The following is a 19,945-nucleotide window of genomic DNA, read 5'->3' on the forward strand; positions in this document are numbered from 1 at the left end:
TTCAGAGGTGACTACCCCAAAATAAACGGAGTGGCCATTAGCACATGCATGCAGCCTGTCCATTCATTTCTACGGGAATTCTGTTGATAGCAGCACTCTTGATATCTCCACAACGGTCATAAAAATGAAAGGAGCAGCCGCACGCATGCCTGACCAACAGCTCAGTTATTTTCAGGGGGCTCCACGGTCCCTGTTCTCAGAAGTGGGGGGTCCCAGCGGTAGAACCCCCAGAGAGGTATTAGTTATCCCCTATCCCAGTGGCATTGAGTTAAGCTCTTTTACTCATTTCGACAAATTGCCCACCATCTACGCTGTTCTGACAGAGCTGTTAGGTGGTGTTGGGAGCAGTGGTTACATGAGGGTCACCAAAGAGGCTCAGGACAGACCACCAGTAGAAAAGCAGCTCCCACAGTTTTGTTGTCCACAGTCCAGCACTGCAGGGAACGAAAATGCCCTTTGGCTTCCTCAGGAACCCATCAGCTTAAAACATGCACACGGCATGATAAGGCATAATGTGAATGGAGCAGCACGGTGCGTGTCCGACCATTACTCTACTAGAAGTCCAAGTCTGGATAGGTGATGACCAGGGATGAGCGAATCGACTTCGGATGAAACATCCTTGGTCGATTCACATAATACTTCGTTTGAATACTGCACGGCACGAGCGCTCTGTACAGTATTAGAATGTATTGGCTCCTATGAGCTGAAGTTCAGGATTTATTTTTACAGTAGAAATGAATATATGAAGTTATTACCTGAAGTAATAACTTCAGCTCATAGGAGCCAATACATTCTAATACCGTACAGAGTGCTCGCTCGGTACAGTATTCAAAGTATTATGTGAATCGACTTCGGATGTTTCATCCGGTTGATTTGCTCATCCCTAGTGATGACTGTCAATTGTGGGATCAAGCAGACAGGGGTCAGAAGGCTTCTGAATAACACAAAGACTCACTTTCAGAAATATAAAGAACTTTATTATTTGTTTCCTAGTTTCTGCAAATGATAAAACAGCGCAGTTATGAGAATCCAAACTGGACGCAATTGAACAGGAGGACTCTGGACGATTCATGTGGTCAGAGAACTTCCCCACTGCTCCATGTCACTTTATAAAAGGTCATACATAGTTTTCATTATTCAACAGCCAGGAGTCATTTCTCTCTTTACAATCCATTGTACAATATAATCCGACTACACTCCAGTCAGCAAGGAGGAAAACCGATGAACTGCAATAAGTAGCTTCCAATTACAATGCAGTTTTGCGTTGGCAATTGTGGGAACATTCAGACGTGCCCAATGCAGAACTGCTGATAGCTGCCCCACTTCTGCAATGCCAAAAAGCCACAGCAAAAACTGCATAGCAATACAAGATTTTCTTTTGTCACTCATTGGCCTCAAACAGCTGCAGTAGTTCCAGAAAACTTACCAAGAAATGAACTGAACCCCCCCCCCCCTCAAAGTAAACTGGTTTGCAGTGCTGCCCCTTTTTTCCAGTGACGTTTTAATGCATTGTGTGAATGTAATGGCAAATTACCACTAGCTGTGAAAATGTGAACTAAACAGCACTGTACCACTAAGCATGTAAATACCATGCCGCCTACTGAACCCACCATAAAAAAGGGACAGTGTGGTGCAAACATAAGGCTAGCTAAGCGCTATGGAACAGAACTAGTTAAAAACTTAAAGGACTGAGATAAAAAGGAGAACGCCCAATAAGAAAAACAAAACCGGAAAAAAAAAAAAAAAAAAAAAAAAAAAAAAACTCTAGTTATAACAAGTCAATGTTTTTGCTAATATGGACTTTGTATCAGCAAAATAAATCTGAATGGCCTTTGGACCTCTTCATATAACCATTATTGGACCAGTTACGCAACGCTCACCTATTTTGGCTTTTAGGCTATGTCCACACATGCCTGAAAACACATTGGAAAAGTCCACAGCAAAAACTACAGCAGATACCGCTTGTATTACATGCTGTTTTTGCAGCGTTAAAGGCTGCAGAGTTCACCTTCATTAGAAAGGGTACAATCCACAGCATAAATTGACTGCTAATGATCGATTGCTGCAGATTTCAAATCCACATCTCAGGCCAATGTATGCTGCAGCCTTTGGTGATTCCTAAAATCTCACCCACTTTGGTGGCACTGTAGAACACTGCAGATCTGCCGCTCGAAAATCTGTGACAGCAAACGCACAGCTACTCAGTCACGTGTGGACATAGCCTTCGGATTCCACCCTTTGCAATGGACAGGGTAAAATTTGCCGCAACTCCCAGCATTTCTGCAAGTAATTCCACACCGTTTGATGCAGACTTTGCTGCTGTGGAATACCATCCGACACGATGCAGACTGTCCACTATGGCAAATCTCCAGCAAACCTGCCACACGAGTCTGTAACCGAAAACAGGAACCAAGATCTTATCAAGAATTCTATTTAAATGGATGGACAGTTGTATACACTTTTCTACATTTCAGGGGTTCTCCCTTCAAATCCAGTATACTCACCACTCCCTATAAGCGGTAAATGATCATCCAAGTAACTATTTTACTTATGGTAAGGGACAAAAATGTCATCCACAGGAACTCCAAATGACGTACAGAACTCACAAGAGTCACAGATTGAATGATTAAGGCGGGAGCTACACGGCGTGACAGACATGTTACATGAAGAAGTTACTGAAGCTCATGCGTGGAGGCCGAGTGTAGCCCAGTACACATCAGTCACTACAAACCACACCACACACACTTAGCTCCAAAAAAGTGAAGGTGAGCGCTGATATCTTAGGTTCTAAAAACGAGCATTTCGTTTTGTTTAATTTCACTTTTAAAATGCACACATACATATTAGCCCTAATATCCAATTTGTGGACTATTGCTGAACAGAGCAAAAAAAAAAAAAAAAGGGAATTTTGATGCAAATGCAAAAGAAATCTAAGTGCTTCTCACCTAACCAGGCGTCTATATTGCTGTTACACCACCTCCTTAATAGGCATATAAATTCCACCTGCACAATGGCAGGGCTCAAAAGGATTTATCAAACTCTTAAGACCAGTGATCCTAAAAAGGAAGGGGATGCAGTACTAGTGTAGTCTTCACAGCAGCCCTAGGCACCCGACTGGTGCAGGGGACCATTCTAAGGGGCAAGCTGCAGTTCTGGACAGGAGTGTTGCTGTAAAGAAAAAAAAAAAAAAAGAACTGTTTGGAGGAGACCCAGTGCTAAGCTACCTTAATTTTCAGGCAAGTCAGAGTTTAAAAAGTTGGGATAAGACTGAAGGTATATCCTAGTGATAGATGAGGCAGAATACCACTTTACAGTAAAAGGTTCACCTCTGATCAAATGAGACCAAGTGTCACTATGAGTTTTATTCCCTTTAACAGCTGTAGTGATCCAGTAACAGGCAGAACTTTGGATGCATATTTGCCCACAAAACCGTAATCTACTATAGTGCATACAGACTAAGGGCTCATGCACACGACAGTGGTTTGGTTCCACATCAGAGCTGCATTTTTTGCAGACCCATTCACTTCAATGGGGCCACAAAAGATGCGGACAGCACACCGTTCCGTGGCCCCGCAAAAAATTATGAGTCATGTCCTATTCTTGTCAGTTTTGCAGACAAGAATAGGCATTTCTATAAAGGGCCGTCCATTCCGCAAATTGCAGAAGGCACACGGGCAGCATCAGTGTTTTGCAGATCCGCAATTTGGGGACTGCAAAATATGGAACGTTCGTGTGAACAAGCCCTAAGGGTGGTTTCATACCCTTGGAAAAATGCCATTGCATTTTTTGATGCAGTTTTTTTTTTTTTTTTGGAGCCAAAGCCAAGATTGAACTCGAAAAGTTAGAAATATAAAGAAAGGACTTGTAAGTCCAAGTCTGGATCCAAGTCTAGCTTAGGCAAAAAAAAAAAAAAAAACTGCAATGGTATTTAAAGGGCATCTGTCAGCAGTTTTGTCCCTATGACACTGGCTGACCTGTTACATGTGCACTTGGCAGCTGAAGGCATCAGTGTTGGTCCCATGTTCATATGTGCCCGCATTGCTGAGAAACACGTTTTAATATATGCAAACGAGACTCTAGGAGCAGCTGGGGTGTTGCCATTACGCCTAAAGGCTCAGCTCTCTCTGCTACTCCCATTCACTCTCCACGGACAGGTCCAGGCAGTGAAAACATCATCACGCCTGGTCCTCTCAAAGTAGAGCACGGGAACATATGAGGGCATGGCAGTTGCAGAGAGAGCTGAGCCTTTAGGAGTAATGGCAACACCCCCGTTGCTCCTAGAGTCTCATTTGCATATATTAAAACATGTTTCTCAGAAATGCGGGCACATATGAACATGGGACCAACACAGATGCCTTCAGCTGCCAAGCGCACATGTAACAGCTCAGCCAGGGTCATAGGGACAAATCTGCTCACAGATGCCCTTTAAAACTCAATGGGACAAAAAAAAAAACACTGAATGTTAAACCATCTGGAGGCCGGTTAAAAGCATTCAGATACTCCCAGTAGCAAAGCAGTCCCTTTTTTCTGCAAGTAAACAGATGATCAGAGCTCACAGGCTCCACAGCCGTGATGCGTTGTGTATCATAAAGTATTTAATTTGAAATGAGCATTCTTGGTGAAACAAATTTGCGCCAACTTTCCCCCACAAAAAAGCCGACTACTTTAGTGCATTCAGACTATGGGCGGTTTCATGCCCTTGGGAAATCACCATTGAGGAAGTATTTTGAGCCAAAGCCAAGACAGAACTCAAAAGGAATGAGAAACATAAAAGGAAAGACTTTTAGTTCTCCTCTCTGCTGGATTCACCTCTAGCTTTGGCTCACAAAACTGCAATGGTTATGAAAAAAAAAAGTGAATCCCCCTTAAGGCCAGGTAAAGGGGTCAGGTACTTCCAGCAGCATAGCAGTCCCTTTGTTCTGTAAGTAAACAGATTATCAGAGCTCACAGGTTCCACGGCTGTGATACAGCGTCTGTCATATCTATTCAATTTCTGATGAGCATGTATGTTTCCAGTTGAAAGCGACTCCCTAAACAATTCACCTAAAGGGACCCTTGGGACAACAAGACAGTGCGCTAGCGCTCCCACCCAAAGTCGAAGAAGAAAGGCAGTGCTGATCAGAAAGTTATTGCGATTGGCGAGGATTTCATGTCACAGTTAAGCATCTGAAGTGAAAATTTTAGCACACAAAACATATTCTTTACATCAAAGCTTTTTTTGTGTGTATTTTTCTCATGCTGGAAAAAAAGCTGCTCCACGTAGTAACATTAGGCCTGTCATCTGTAGATTTCTACGTTGTCTCCAAAATGCTAGAGCAATTGAAATGGCCTTTGCTTTAAAGGGATGAGGTTAGTCGAACGAGCTTGAAGCAGAAAACAAAATTGGGACTATTTTTCCAGCACGAATTCGGTCTCTTCCTGTGTACACCCAGAGTTAAATAAAACACGACAAACACACAAGGTAACAAAAATTCTAACATTGCTCTGACACGACAGAAATATACATCTGAAGAACAGTTTTCTTTGTTTTCTTGAAAAGAAAAAAAAAAAAAAAAGAAAAAATAGAGTTCAGTTTGTCTGAAACCATTGGGGTCCATTACAAAAAAAGTAATGTCAATAAATACAAGTGCCAGCGTGGATTGTGGGTGACACAGGGTTATAACTCAGTCTTCTGCTTCTCTTCTGAAGGTTTCTGCGTCGATGAATCTGCTACATGGCAGAACAAAAGAAAATGGAGAGAGAAAGAACTATTAGAATTAAGTGACCGCAGAGGATTGAAACCGCACCAAAAACATTTCTACACGGCCCTGCCATCTGGACGAGCCCGAGAAGGAGTCGTACATTTGTAACTTTTCTCTTGCCACGAGACAAGTGGGCAGCAGGTTTCCGACAGAATGAGCATTATAGCAGGTGTAGATTGCATTTGTCTTTAGGACAGTGCAGGACGCACCAAAAATGTGTGCGCCTCTTAGTAAATTTGCAGTATTTCACTTGAATTGCAATGTAAGGCCCCATTCACACAACCGTATTTTTGGTCTGCATCCGACCTGCATTTTTTGTGGATTGGAAGTGGACACATTCATTTCAATGGGTCTGTAAATAATGCAGACAGCACAACAGGTCCATAAAAAAATAATCCGTATTTTTTTGCGAATCCATGTTTTGCGGACCTCAAAATACATACGGCCGTGTAAATGTACCCTAAAGGGGACCCTGTCAGCTCATAATACAAACTGCCCACAGTATCTTTGCAATATGCTTGTAGAGCTCCAGAAGTGACTTTTTTCCCTTTTTGAAACTTGTAAACCTGTAGAAAATCTATAATCCTTGTTCCCATTGTATGCAAGTTAGCTGCGTCAAGTCAAGGAGGCCAGCACTTTCCCTGCCCTACCGCCACCTCCTGCATTCTGATACATGTTCCCTAGCTCAGGGAATATCATCCCCTGGCCCCTTAGATCCTGCACAGACTCCTTTTAGTCACATTTCCTGCGCGTGCTTAGTGACTTTGGGTGTACAGCCCCTGGCTTCAAGGCTTCACTGCACAGCAGGAGAGCTTGTGGCACACATGGAATGAAGCCAAGGGCTGTACACCCAAAGTCACTGGTCATGCACAGAAAATGCAACCAAATGGGGCCTGTGCAAGATCTAAGGTGCCAGGGGGTGACATTACCTGAGCTAGGGGACATCAATCAAGGTTCAAAAAGTGGGGTCAGGCAGGGAAAGTTTGACTTCGAGGGGGGAGAATACTGGCCTACTTGACGCAGCTAATTTACACATGACAGACAAGGATTAAAGTTGATTTTCAGAGGATTTACAAGTTCGAAAAGGGGAACAAATGTCACTTTTGGAGCACTGTGAGCATATTGTAAAAGGTATTGTGGGCAATTTGTATGACATAAATGAGCTGACAAGATTCCCTTTAAAAAGGGACCTGTCCACACTCCTGACGTGCTTGTTTTAATATCTTCTTCATGCATTCCCCATGTAATATCAGTTCTGGAACATCTATTCTTACGTCTGTATGTTGTGCCATTCCTCTATTTGTACTAGAAGTTATGAATGAATTGCCAGCAGTCTGCAGTAAGGGCACAGAGGGGAGGTAACAAGTTGGGGGTGTACCTGCACAGACTCAATCAGTGCTGCCATTTTCAGACTATGCAGGGACACACCCCGACTGGTTACCACCCCTCTGTACCCTTACTGAGGGCTAATAGCAATTCATTAATAACTTCTAGTGAAAATCATACAAGAATGGCACAACATACAGACATAATAGATGCTCCAGAATTGTTATTACATGGGGAATGCATGAAGCTATTAAACAGGCATGGCAGGAGAGGTGAAAGGTCCTCTTTAAGACTAACGTGTGAATCACATTAAAAAAACATGACCTCTTTCTTCCAAAAACAGCACCGCACCTGCCCATAGGTTGTGTCTGATATTGCAACCAGGGACGGACTGGCCATAGACTCTATAGGGGGCATCCCAAGCCCTCCTCACAGGTAAGTAATCTGGTCTGTTGCTCCCAGAGTTAGTTCTGGTTCACTGCTATGGGAGTTATAGAATTAGCAGAGCACAGAATGCTCAGCCATTTTTGTAACCCCGTGTATGGTGGCCGGTGCTTAATCCAGTTATACCCATCACAGCCATGAAAGGATGAGATAGGAATAACCCTTTAATTAATCTCCTCTCTATCAGAATGCCTGGCTGTGAAGAGGAACATTGTGCAGTACCTTGTGTGGTCCAGAGAATAGGCAAGGAAAGGAAAGGAGCAGATGGGGAATACAGTAAGGTTCCAGAAAATGTTGATCGCGCTGCCTTATGAGTATAGAGTTCCAATCTCAGACCCTTCTTTCCAATGTTCAGGTTAATCCACCTTGTAGCCAAACAGTCGGTAACCAGAAAGAAGGGTCTGAGATTGGAACTCTACACTCATAAGGCAGCGCGATCAACATTTTCTGGCACTTTGACTGCGAAGCGAACTTTACCCACGACGCTTGGTGGATCTGCAGCGCCGATAAGTAACCACAGACGAGAGACTGCTTGTTTTTTATAAGGGAATACAGTAAGCACATGGCTGGGTCACCAAAAAGAAGGTATGGCGGTGGCTGTGTCCAAGAGCAACCTATGCAAACCAATAAAAGGCTATTGGTATGAGGAGGGAGGATATCTGCAGACAGAAGCATTTTGAGAAATAGATTAGCTTATTTTGTGTCAAACTGCGTGCAAAGAGCACAGATGTTGGCTGAGATTAACCCTTCAAATTTCCCTGCAGATTCATGGATACATACTCACAATCTTACTATGTAACCAGAGCATTAAAATTCCTCCGCATGCCTCGGATTACCTGCTTCAGAACCTTCCAATTCTAAAACCTTCTCTTCTGTTGGAGGCTCCTTTGCAGGCTCAGGTTCACTGGGTGGCTCTGCTTAAAACAGATAAATAAAGTATAAATCTATACATTCTTTACAGTTCAGAGTTGGGCTATGTTCACATGTGTCCTAGAACATTACCCTAGTGCCACTATGAACACAGGCTAATGTGCATTAAGCTTGTAATAAGGTGTGTAGGGGGAATAGTCTTACCAGAGCAGCGGAACATGGTTAGAATTGAGGCTTACCTTCCGTGCTCTCTTTTTTTTTCTCAGCACTCTCCGTTGTATTCTTCTCTCCGTTGTCCGATTTTGTGGTGTTACTTTTCGGCTTGGGCTTAGGTTTGGGTTTGGAAAACTTTGCCTTGTTTAGCAGGTACTGAATCTCCCTGTCTAAAGCTGCTAGCTTTTGCTCAATATCTTTAGACAACAAGATTGGTTTCTCGGTGGCTGGTAACTTTGCTTGCTCTGCCAGAGTTTCGTTTTTCCAGACCTGAGTACAAATTGTAGAAAAATCAAGTTAATTAATACAATAATAACTTCTTTGCTAATCATTTAACATCGGCGTAACAATGTCTACTTTCAGGACGACACCTCATCAAGTTTTGCAGGGCCTACCATATCCCACGTCATCCTCAGTGATCAGGGGCGGGTTGGCCATAGACATTACAGGGAAAGTTCCCGGTAGGCAGATGCCCAGGGGGCCAACTGGGCCCTCCTCATGGCCAGCCAGTGGAAGTTTTTGGGTATGTATTTTGTGCTGCTGGTAGAATTTTGAGATGGACTGTGGTTTGTGCCTCTGTTGGGGTGATATATGGGGTGCCACAATATGGTATTGCCTGCCCTGCCTTCCATCAATTTAGACCCCACTACAAAACGGGGCCACTTTTAGTATTTTTTCCAGGGGGCCACTTTAAAGTTCCCAGTCCGTGATCAATCTCGTCTAATAGACAGATGGGCTACAATTGTGACAAATCTGTATCAGTTATGTACAAGCATCAGTCCTTGGGGACTACTGTTCATCCCACCTGAAAATAAGATAATGGAAATAAAGAATATAGAAGAAGAAAAGAAAAAGAAAGAGGGATCGAAATGTCATGTACCCCAAAATGGCACCATTAAAAGATACAGCTTGGCCTAAAAAAATAAAAATGGTTATGGTGACACAAAAGGAAATTACTCAAATAAGAGTCACTCTTCTTACCCAGGTGTCATTAATGAGCTTTTCCAGTGTATTTAGCTCAATTTCTGTGAATATAGGATCATCATCAGGGATCATCCTCGCACTCCTGAAGACAAGACAAATGTTAAATTAGAAAGCAAAAAAATTATATGAAAAACCCAAGTAGAACGCACGAGGCTGTTACCATCAGTACCATAAATACTGGTAGGAAGCATGTCTGACCGCCACTCCAAGCAAACTGCTCCTTACTGTGCCCCAGGGGGCTTCTAGTTATTGTGGAGGTCCAACTGTGGAGCCCCCTAGAGATCAGACATTTAAATGTAGTGTCAGCAGGGAATTCGCTGATAAACCAGACAATTAGGGGTCGTGTACAGAGACCGACTTTTCACAACAGCCTTTTACTCCTCTTAACTTCTAACGGGGCATGCCTCTCATCATTAATTAGACGTACCTTCAGCAGTCCTTGCGTCTGGCGGAAAAACTAGACTAGCCCCTGGCTGGAGTATTTATTCGCCAACCTTTACACCTGTTTCCACTCCTATGTGTTGAATGTGTCACAAAAACGCCCGTGCGAAAAAATGGTCACACGAGCGTTCAAAAACTTTATGCCAAAAACTTGCATAAAATGTTTGTAAATGATGCTAATGAGCAGTTTTCATGGCATTTCATGGTGACAGGTTCCCATTAACGCCAATTCCCATGGATAGGTGATAAATGTCGCTCGTGAGGGGGAAAACTCCTTTATAGTGTTTTATCCAGTTTTTCAAGAAATGTTTGCTATCCCATCCACCAGACCATACTTAACTGCTCCCTGCCACTTGGTTCCGGCTTCTTCGATCTAGCACTTGTAAACTTCCAAGACGTATAGGGGTCACATGTGCCAATGCAGCCAATGAGTGGGTGCAGCGGTGACGTGTCCGTATAGGAACCAGTGATATACCGCTTGGGGGACAATGGCTACATTCTAGAACAAATTATTCCATATCCAATAATACCTGTTCTCATGATCGGTGAGGGCCTCAGAGGTCAGACCACCACCTACGAGAACAAAATTCCCTGTGCACCCTGTCGGAATGGAGTGATGATTGAGCGTGTGCACCACCGTTCCAAAGTCTGAGACAGCCGGATATTGTACTCAGCTGTCTCCAGCAGTCCCATACTGGATGGGATAGAGCCGCACCGTGCATGCTTGACTTGCGGCTCTATTCATTTAGGGACAAAAGTTCCCCCACTTAACTTAGTAGGTTCCAATAGCACCTACATTCTAGCGCACAGTATCAGAGTATAGTGTAGCATATACAGTGGCTGGAATCCAGCTAAGGGTCTGTTCGCACATCCGCAAAATGGGTCCGCATCCGTTCCGCAATTACAGAAAAGATTAGGCATTTTCTATTATAGTGCTGGCGATGTGCGGTCCGCAAATTGCGGAATGCACATTGCCGATGTCAGTGTTTTGCGGATCCGCAAAACACTTACGGACGTGTGAATGGACCCTAATGTGGGACATTTGAGGGGACATAATGAGCTGCAGTCTGTAAGCAACATCCATGGAAGCAAATATGGATGCTGCCAAGTGTCCTTTTCAGCAGGAAACCATCCTCAGTCAAAAGTCCTGCTACAGTGTACAAGGTGATCATAGTGCTCACTCCATAATAACAAAATACACACCAGTTCACTTACTTCAGAAAAATAGAAGAGTGATTCAGCAAACTGTCCAGAGCCGACAACTTTTCTGGCCACTTTCTTCTCTCTTCAACCTTGAAAAATAATGACTTGCACACCTTCTTAAGTTCACTCAGCTTGTCCTTAAGCTCCTGCAATAAACAAGATGCAAATGATGAACAGGAATAATTCTCATGGACTAAATTCCACTTTTAGCCCTCAGGCACACGACCATATTTTTCACCCAAGTGCTATTTATGTTTTTTTCATTCATTTCTAAGGGGCCATGTGAATTTGTATTTTTTGGCGGATCAGTGTGGCTGTTCCGTAAATTAAAAAATGTCTTATTCCTAACCATATTGTGGACAAGGGTAGCTCTTTCTACTGATGGGAGGGAGAAAAATAAGAATACACGCAGAAGGAGTCTGTATTTTGCGGATCCGTTGTTTGCGGACTGGAACATACATGGGACTGTGTGAATGAAACCTAAAGATCCGGATCTGGTACCAAATGTTCGGGAAAACTGATCCGGTTTCCAGGTCTGCGCATGTGCAGACCTTTAAAAATATGAATAAATAAATATCGGATCCGGATGACGGATCCAGTATTGCAATGCATTTGTCACACGCATCCGAAAACAAATGCTATCCGTTTGTGTACGGATTTCTGGATCCTGCAGGCAGTTCCGGCAACTGCTGTTTTCTTCATCTCTGTTGATAATCAAACATTCTTTGCTTAGTTTTTTTTCTTCTAATGGGCAATGGAAATTCTATATCCGCTTTACTAGCTATGTCCTTTGCAATGGCATAGGCCGACTCAAATCCATCTTCCCTGTAGTCCTGCAGAAAATGGAGCACCGACTTAATTTCTCTTAAGAATGTCAATGCCAACATTTGGATTCTGAAATAGCTTGCACGATTAATATGGTATAACACATTATACCAGACAACAATGCAAATAAACTGGCCTGATGAAATGTCACTGGAGAGGCTCTTGGCTTCTGAAGCTTTAACATAGTTTTTTGATGCTGCATAGATGACCTGTAAATGCGGCATTCCCAGCGAGTAGTTTTAAAGGTTAAGTTGGTAATGTTTTTCTTTAAAATTGCCCACCGCTGTGTCGATGAACTGAAGAGCACATAAATGTGCTGTAAAACTCCAAAGAACACGGAGGACAGATTTAGCAGCGTCAACAGTGACCAGTGGCTACTTCAGGGCATGTACAATGCTTTTATTAATGGACAAAATTCTGGATTTCACACCTGTTTCTTGCCCTTCATATTACGGTAATTATTGTAACTCTGGCCTCTGCAGTCATGTATGCCGATTGTGTACGTGTTGCAAGAACACATTGCACAATGCTTCTCCAAGTGCAAGGAAACCTGCAAAGTATTCAGACACTGATGCACAGACCGACCGTTCACAGCTGACAATGTGAATTGTAACTGACAGTTGTTCAACGCGACTTGTGTCCGGCGTGCAAGCCATGATTGCTCCATAGTATTTTGCACTGCAAATCCTTTGTGCAACCACTTGGAATATTTTTTTTGCCCATCTAGTTCATTAGCACATTTTGAATGTCCTTACTCGGGTAGTGATCTTTGATTTTTTTTTATTTTGTATTTTTCTCACATGCTCATTCATTGTTTACTAGGATGGTACAATTTATCTGAACTTCCACGTAAAGCTAAGTGGCGTTCAGCTAAATAGCCGATAACGTGGATCGCTCTGCTGAGGACAGATCTCCAGTATGGTTTTTCTATTTCAATTTGCTGCATGTTTGCACTGTCAATAGTTTTTTGCTCACAAATACCCCTTTTTGAGTTATGCCAGTCTTGCATGCAACTGCTCATGTTCCTTCAGATGACTATGGATACGCTACCATTTGTTAAATCCGACTTTGGAGATTGCAAAGAATACACCAGCAAAGTGCGTCAAACTTTGTCTCCATTGCCCATTTAAATAAAATCATTTTCAGTCATAAATCGTCTTGGAATTTTTGATTATCCTGTGGGAATACGATATTCAGAATTTGCTTGGGTCCTATCTTACTAACTCACATCTTTGAGCACCATGATGCTGGGTCATCGGATAAACTTTTAGTAATAGACAGTTTCCACGGGTAAATCAGTGCTCAGCAAAGCAACAGATTCTGTAGCTTCCCCCGATTCCATATGTTGTGTCTTTTCTATTGCTGGCATGGGCTTGGCAGAACTTTCCCCTTGGCTCAATTCATCCTGTGATGTGAAGAACGTTGTTCGCTTCGGATAAGAGTCCAACATCTTGCTTTTTTTCGTTTTTGAGAACCGCTAAGATGAGAGCTTCATACTTCTAAATGTCAGGTCATTACTTGCTCGTCAAAGCAATAAAATAATGAAAAATTCTAATGTACTTACTGATCGCTGTGTATATTATAATCTTTATCTATATAACACCAACATATTCCACAGCACTTCACAATTCACAGGGTATAGATACAGATAAACCGTAAACAAATTAAACATTTTAAAATTAAAGGCCGTTAGGGCCCTGCTCACAAGAGCTTACAATCTAGGAGAAGCCTGTCACCATGCCGTCTGCCTGTTCAAACATCTGTGAGAAAATGGCTCCTTTTAAAAAGCTCAACGATCCTGCGTGGTACTGTAAAGAGTTCATTCTTTAAAGGTCTTCCCTCTTTGATATTGCACCATCAACCATCACCAAGGAACCAATAACTCTCCAAACCCGGAATTTCATCCGGAATTTCTTGCGACTCCATTTCCTTTAGAACCATTGGCCCCAATCTTTCATGTCGAGCAACAGAGCTCTCATGAAATGAGCAGCTCTTATCCAGGTAACCTGCTCGGAGTGCATTGGCAACAACATTGTCAGCGATTCTATCCCATGAATTCTTCACCCAAAGGAATGTGGCACAAGGGGAGCAAGTTTCTCACAACTGGGGGGGATGTTGGAGAATCGTGAGCCTGCATGTGACTGCCAGAGACCTGAAAGTCCCCTCATATGAGCTACGAGACCGGAACAAAGGAAAGGAAAGTTAAACTGATTTGGTTTGTCACAGATTTTGCTGTAAAGAGATATATTACAAAGGTTCCCTTGTACTATTGATTTATGAAAAAAGTGAGATGACGGTTACTCTTTAACCAGAACAAACTGTTCTCTCCATTCATGATGAGGTACCTTAGTGGCTGCTGCATATCCCTCATCTTCTAACCAGGTTGAGGCTTGGCTAAGCCTGAGCGAGATCTCCTCTCTCTGATCTTTTGTAGACACTTTCCGGAACTCATTTTGTTCTAGTTTGTCCTAAGGCAAAAAGTGGACACGATGTCATGGAAAGACCAGTAACAACCATACATATATGGCTAGTATTAAATCTGCCACTCACAAAAAACAATTATTAATCAATACCTGGGTCTCAAATATAAAAGCTTCTAAGCTATTTGCAGCTTTTTCTCTCTCATGCTTCTCCAGGTCTCGCTCAGTGAGCTCCTGCAGCCTAAAGGCAAGGTGAAAGATTATTAACATTAACACAAGAGAAATAAAGTACTTGTCCATTCCGAAGCATCCCAAGGCTATGGATAATGTGTAGTCAAGACTTATTGCCAATATACTTAGGGACAAATGCTTGTCATGAGGAAGGACCCATATATCTAAGAGGTCTGAAACGCGTAGATGTATACTTGCATTACGGATTTTAAAGGGTTTCTATCACTTCGTTTCACCTATTTAGCTTTCAGACACTAGCGATCCGCTAGTGTCTGCTTTATCTAACCATCCTAATATAAGAGCTTATTGTCCTGCCGTTTAGCTAAAAAAATAACTTATATAGATATGCAAATGAGCCTCTAGGTGCTATGGGGGCGTGATTAGCACCTAGAGGCTCCGTCTACCTTAACAAACTGCCGCCGCCCAGCGCGTCCCTCCAGCCCGCCCATCTCCTCCGGAATGCGATGCTCCTCGTATTCGGCGCATGCGCAGTGAATGTCTGATCGCTTCCCTGCTCAGACATCTCCACTGCGCCTGCGCCGATGACGTCATAGTGCTCCGAGGAACAGGCGCAGTGGAGATGTCTGAGCAGGGAAGCGATCAGACATTCACTGCGCATGCGCAAAACAGAGACGCGCACGGAGAGGATCGCATTCAGCAGGAGATGGGCGGGCTGGAGGGACGCGCTGGGCGGCGGCAGTTTGTGAAGGTAGACGGAGCCTCTAGGTGCTAATCACGCCCCCATAGCACCTAGAGGCTCATTTGCATATCTATATAAGTTATTTTTTTAGCTAAACGGCAGGACAATAAGCTCTTATATTAGGATGGTTAGATAAAGCAGACACTAGCGGATCGCTAGTGTCTGAAAGCTAAATAGGTGAAACAAAGTGATAGAAACCCTTTAATGCTGGAATAAAGGTCATTTATAATTTCACCTGAATTGAGCTGGATATTCTTCTTTCAAATTTAGGGACAAATCCGGGTCAACATTTAATAGGATGAGATATAGTGAAACCTTTCCAATAAATCAATCTTTGAGGAGACCCCCCCTCCCCCTCCCCAGACCGGATTTTGCTGTGCCGATATTTTACTGGCCCCTTCTCTTCACAAGGACCCATGTATACTGCCATTTTAAGCTATTGTGTCAGACGTTTCTGTATTTAACTACTAAAATCATGAAGATGGCTCCTACTGTTTACCCAGACAAAACACGCCACCTTGGCAGTAACCCAACATTTCAAACAAGTGATCCATCCTTAGATCCCCCTTTAACAGATCACATAGCTATTCCACAATCACAGTAATTGCCCAACACGTCTAAAATGAAAACACCTTTGCAATAGGTTTTGATTAAAATGTCCAATTATTTTGTGTCTACAGCTTCTACACAAAGCAGTGTGTCAGTAAGGCTGCAGTCACTTTCCCTTTCACCTGCCCCCATTTTGCCAGCATACACCTGCTAGGTCAGCAAAAGGTAGGGGGCAGAGGAAAGAATATTACTGCAGTCTCCGACTACATATAGTCTGTTACCATGGAGACACAAATTTGAGCTATATTGTTTTCTTTTAAATAAGCTCCTTTGTTAAAAATTGTTTAATTCCCCAAATACCACCACGTATCGAGAATGCCTTATTCTTAAGATATTAGCCAACCACTGCGCCCTGTAGCAAATCTGTTTTCATATTTAGTTGCGCTTTGTTGTTATGACCTGCTTTGGAGCCTTGTAATGTGGGACGTATGAAGAGCGTAACAAGTAGCGCGATTAGTGTCACATGATTTGCCGATGTCAGTTTACATCTCACTGCCCTAAAAGCACGATGGGGCAGTAGACACACGACAAACCAGGAAGTAGAATTCAAGCATGGGGGATAAGAGAAAACTGCAAATGAGCCACTTTCACATACGACAGATACCCTTTACACATTAACTTCACATATACTCACTTCTTAACAGATCTCTTCACGTCTTCCTCTGCAAGATCTTGTATATCATTAACGGTCTGCTCTGCTCCTATTTCATCAACAAGTTTCTGCTTCTTGGGAGGAGGTGGTTTTTTGGGCTCTTCTTCCGGTGACTTTGTAGACTCAGCTTCTTTTGTAGTTTCTTCTTTTTCCTTGGAGTCCTGCAGAAATCATAACAGCATACATTTAAATAATCCAGCAGTTGATCCAGTTTTTGTAAACTCAGTAAACCAGGTGATTTGGAGGAAATGAGGAACAGGTGCCTGTCCGGAGGCTGGACTAGAACCTATGGCATATCCTGTGGATATACCAGCACTATCTGCTTTGGAAATGCCTCTATAGCAGTGCTTCTCAATTATTTTCTGTCATGCCCCCCCCCTAGGAAGAAGAAAACATTTTGCGCGACTGTAAATAGTATCATTTGTCGGGGGCCGGGGGCTCCCTCTCTCCAGCCGTAGAGTTGCTAGGCAACCGACACCGCGTGGGACGCCGCTTGTGGATGACGGACACACATGGGGGGGGGGGGGGGGATCTGTGGATGACGGACACACATGGGGGGGGGGGGATCTGTGGATGACGGACACACATGGGGGGGGGGGGGGGGGGATCTGTGGATGACGGACACACATGGGGGGGGGGGGGGGATCTGTGGATGACGGACACACATGGGGGGGATCTGTGGATGACGGACACACATGGGGGGGGGATCTGTGGATGACGGACACACACTTATGGGGGGATCTGTGGATGACGGACACACACTTATGGGGGGGGGGATCTGTGGATGACAGACACACACTTATGGGGGGGGGATCTGTGGATGACGGACACACACTTATGGGGGGATCTGTGGATGACGGACACACACTTAGGGGGGGGGGGATCTGTGGATGACGGACACACACTTATGGGGGGGGGGATCTGTGGATGACGGACACACACTTATGGGGGGGATCTGTGGATGACGGACACACACTTATGGGGGGGATCTGTGGATGACGGACACACATGGAGGGGATCTGTGGATGACGGACACACACTTATGGGGGGGATCTGTGGATGACGGACACACTTATGGGGGGGGATCTGTGGATGACGGACACACACTTATGGGGGGGATCTGTGGATGACGGACACACACTTATGGGGGGGGGATCTGTGGATGACGGACACACACTTATGGGGGGATCTGTGGATGACGGACACTATTATGGGGGGGGGATCTGTGGATGACAGACACTTATGGGGGGGGGGGGGGGGGGGATCTGTGGCTGGCACTGTTATATATGTGCCATCCACAGACCCCCCACCCCATAACAGTGCCATCCACAGTGCCCCCCCCCCCCAGCCCATAACAGTGCCATCCACAGACCCCCCCCCCCCCCCCCATTGCCGTTCCAGTACAGTTATAGAATGTGTAAAATTAATAATGATTCTATCCATGAGGCCCCCTCTGTAGTAGAACATTCAATACATCCATCCTACTCACAGGGCTGTTATCGTAATCCAGGCCGGCCGGACAGACGTCACGTGCCTGCGCCGCCTGCTTCATTCATAAAGTATGCCGGGCAGGCACGTGACGTCAGTCAGTGACGCTGCCGCTCGTCTGCCCGGCCGGCCTGGATTACGATAACAGCCCTGTGAGTAGGATGGATATATTGAATGTTCTACTACAGAGGGGGCCTAATGAATAGAATCATTAATTTTACACATTCTATAACTGGGGAGGAGCGGTGGGGCGGGGCTATAGTACAGCGACCGCACCGCCCCACCGCTATTGCCGGCCCCCAGCTCCAGGCCCTGAACGAGCCCCCCTTTACGGAGCCTGGCGCCCCACTATTTGAGAAGCACTGCTCTATAGGAACATTTTGCAAGTTACCTTGTTCTCCACTTTTTCACCCTCCTTTTTCTCTTCCGTTTTATTGTCCTCTGCTTTAGTGTCTGAATTAGCTTGCTCACTAGCTGGTGTTGTGGATGCCTGATCATCCTCTTTTGTGGCCTCAGTAGGCACCTCCTCTTCTTCCTGTAAAGAATATAGAAAAATAGTTACATTTTATGGACAAAATAATTCACACTTCTTAATCATTGAATTCATGTGTTTCAGTAAGTCCCATTGCCACAGGTGCATAAAATCCAGCCCCTAGCCATGCAGTCACCTTTACAGACACTTGTAAAAGAATGGCTCGTTCTAAAGAGATCGCTGCATTCCTGCATGGCCCTGTAATAAGTCACCACTGCCACAAGTCCGTTCATGAAAGGTCTTCCCTCCCTTCCATCACCTGTTAGTGGTATTACTGTAAAGTGGAAGTGTTTAGGAACCACAGCAACTCAGCCACAAAGTGGAGACCACAAAGTTACAGAGCAGGGTATCCGAGTGCTAAGTCACCAAGATTCTACTGACTCCATAATTAGGAAGCCCAGACCTTCTTCTGGCATTAAGATCAGCACAAAAACTGTGCCAGGAGCTTCACGACATTAGTTTCCATGGCCGAGCAGCTGCTTGCAAGCCTTACATCACCAAGCACAATGCCAAGTGTTGGAAGGAGTTGTGTGAAGCCTGCCACCACAGGACTCTGAAGCAGTGGAAACATGTTCTGTGGTATGATTAATCTGGCAGTCTGATGAATGAATCTGGGTTTGGAAAAAAAAACAAAAAAAAAAACCTACCTGCCTGACTGCATTGTGCCAAGTGTAAAGTCTGGTGGAGCCGTTTTTCAGGGGTTCGCCTTGGTGCCTTAATTGCAGCGAAGGGAAATTTTAATTCTTCAGCATACCAAGATATTCTGGCCAATTACATGCTTCCAGGGTTGCGAGAGCAGTTTGAGAAAGGCCCTTTGTGTTCCAGCATGACTTTGAACCAGTGCACAAAGCAAGGTCCACAAAAGGTATGATTGGGCGAGTTTGTGATGACTGGCCACACAGTCCCAGTCACAACCCAAATCAACACTTTTGGGATGAACTAGAATTGAGATTTGCGAGCAAGGAGGAGCGGGCACAACTCCTTATTAATGCGCTTGAAGGTGTAGGTGTCCCAATACTTCTTTTCATAAAATGTAAGATACAGACGCAATTACTGTCTGAGTTTGTACGTCATTATTTTGGCCTCAGTCCCAGCAATGATGGGCCAAATGGTTCTTATCTGCCGGCACATTCTATGTTTCTATGTTAATGGACTGCAGCACAGAATGACATAGTAGAATACTGTGTATTTCTAAGGCCTCATGCACAAGACGTTGTTGTGTTCCGTTCCGCAAAATGGGGTTCCGTTGTTCCGTGATCCGTTTCC

General features: G+C 44.2%; 1 protein-coding gene across 8 annotated transcripts in view; it reads right to left on the reverse strand.

The window, feature by feature from the left end:
* Nucleotides 1-5,522: 5,522 nt before the first annotated feature.
* HYOU1 (hypoxia up-regulated 1) overlaps nucleotides 5,523-19,945 on the reverse strand; it is a 46,333-nt gene continuing 31,910 nt past the window's right edge. For 2 of the 8 annotated variants that reach the window (XM_040425452.1, XM_040425444.1), the window contains exons 17-25: nucleotides 18,539-18,682; nucleotides 16,642-16,820; nucleotides 14,621-14,708; nucleotides 14,393-14,515; nucleotides 11,235-11,368; nucleotides 9,576-9,660; nucleotides 8,621-8,864; nucleotides 8,348-8,428; nucleotides 5,523-5,709 (exon numbers count right to left, since the gene is read on the reverse strand). In XM_040425452.1, the coding sequence (XP_040281386.1) occupies nucleotides 5,657-5,709; nucleotides 8,348-8,428; nucleotides 8,621-8,864; nucleotides 9,576-9,660; nucleotides 11,235-11,368; nucleotides 14,393-14,515; nucleotides 14,621-14,708; nucleotides 16,642-16,820; nucleotides 18,539-18,682 (1,131 nt within the window). In that variant the 3' untranslated portion in view covers nucleotides 5,523-5,656. Of the gene's footprint in view, nucleotides 5,710-8,295; nucleotides 8,429-8,620; nucleotides 8,865-9,575; nucleotides 9,661-11,234; nucleotides 11,369-14,392; nucleotides 14,516-14,620; nucleotides 14,709-16,641; nucleotides 16,821-18,538; nucleotides 18,683-19,945 lie in introns of all 8 variants that reach the window. The other 6 variants (XM_040425479.1, XM_040425461.1, XM_040425508.1 and 3 more) reach the window with 6 other exon arrangements.

This window comes from Bufo bufo, chromosome 1 (assembly GCF_905171765.1).
Source record: "Bufo bufo chromosome 1, aBufBuf1.1, whole genome shotgun sequence".
NCBI classification, from domain to species: Eukaryota; Metazoa; Chordata; class Amphibia; order Anura; family Bufonidae; genus Bufo; species Bufo bufo.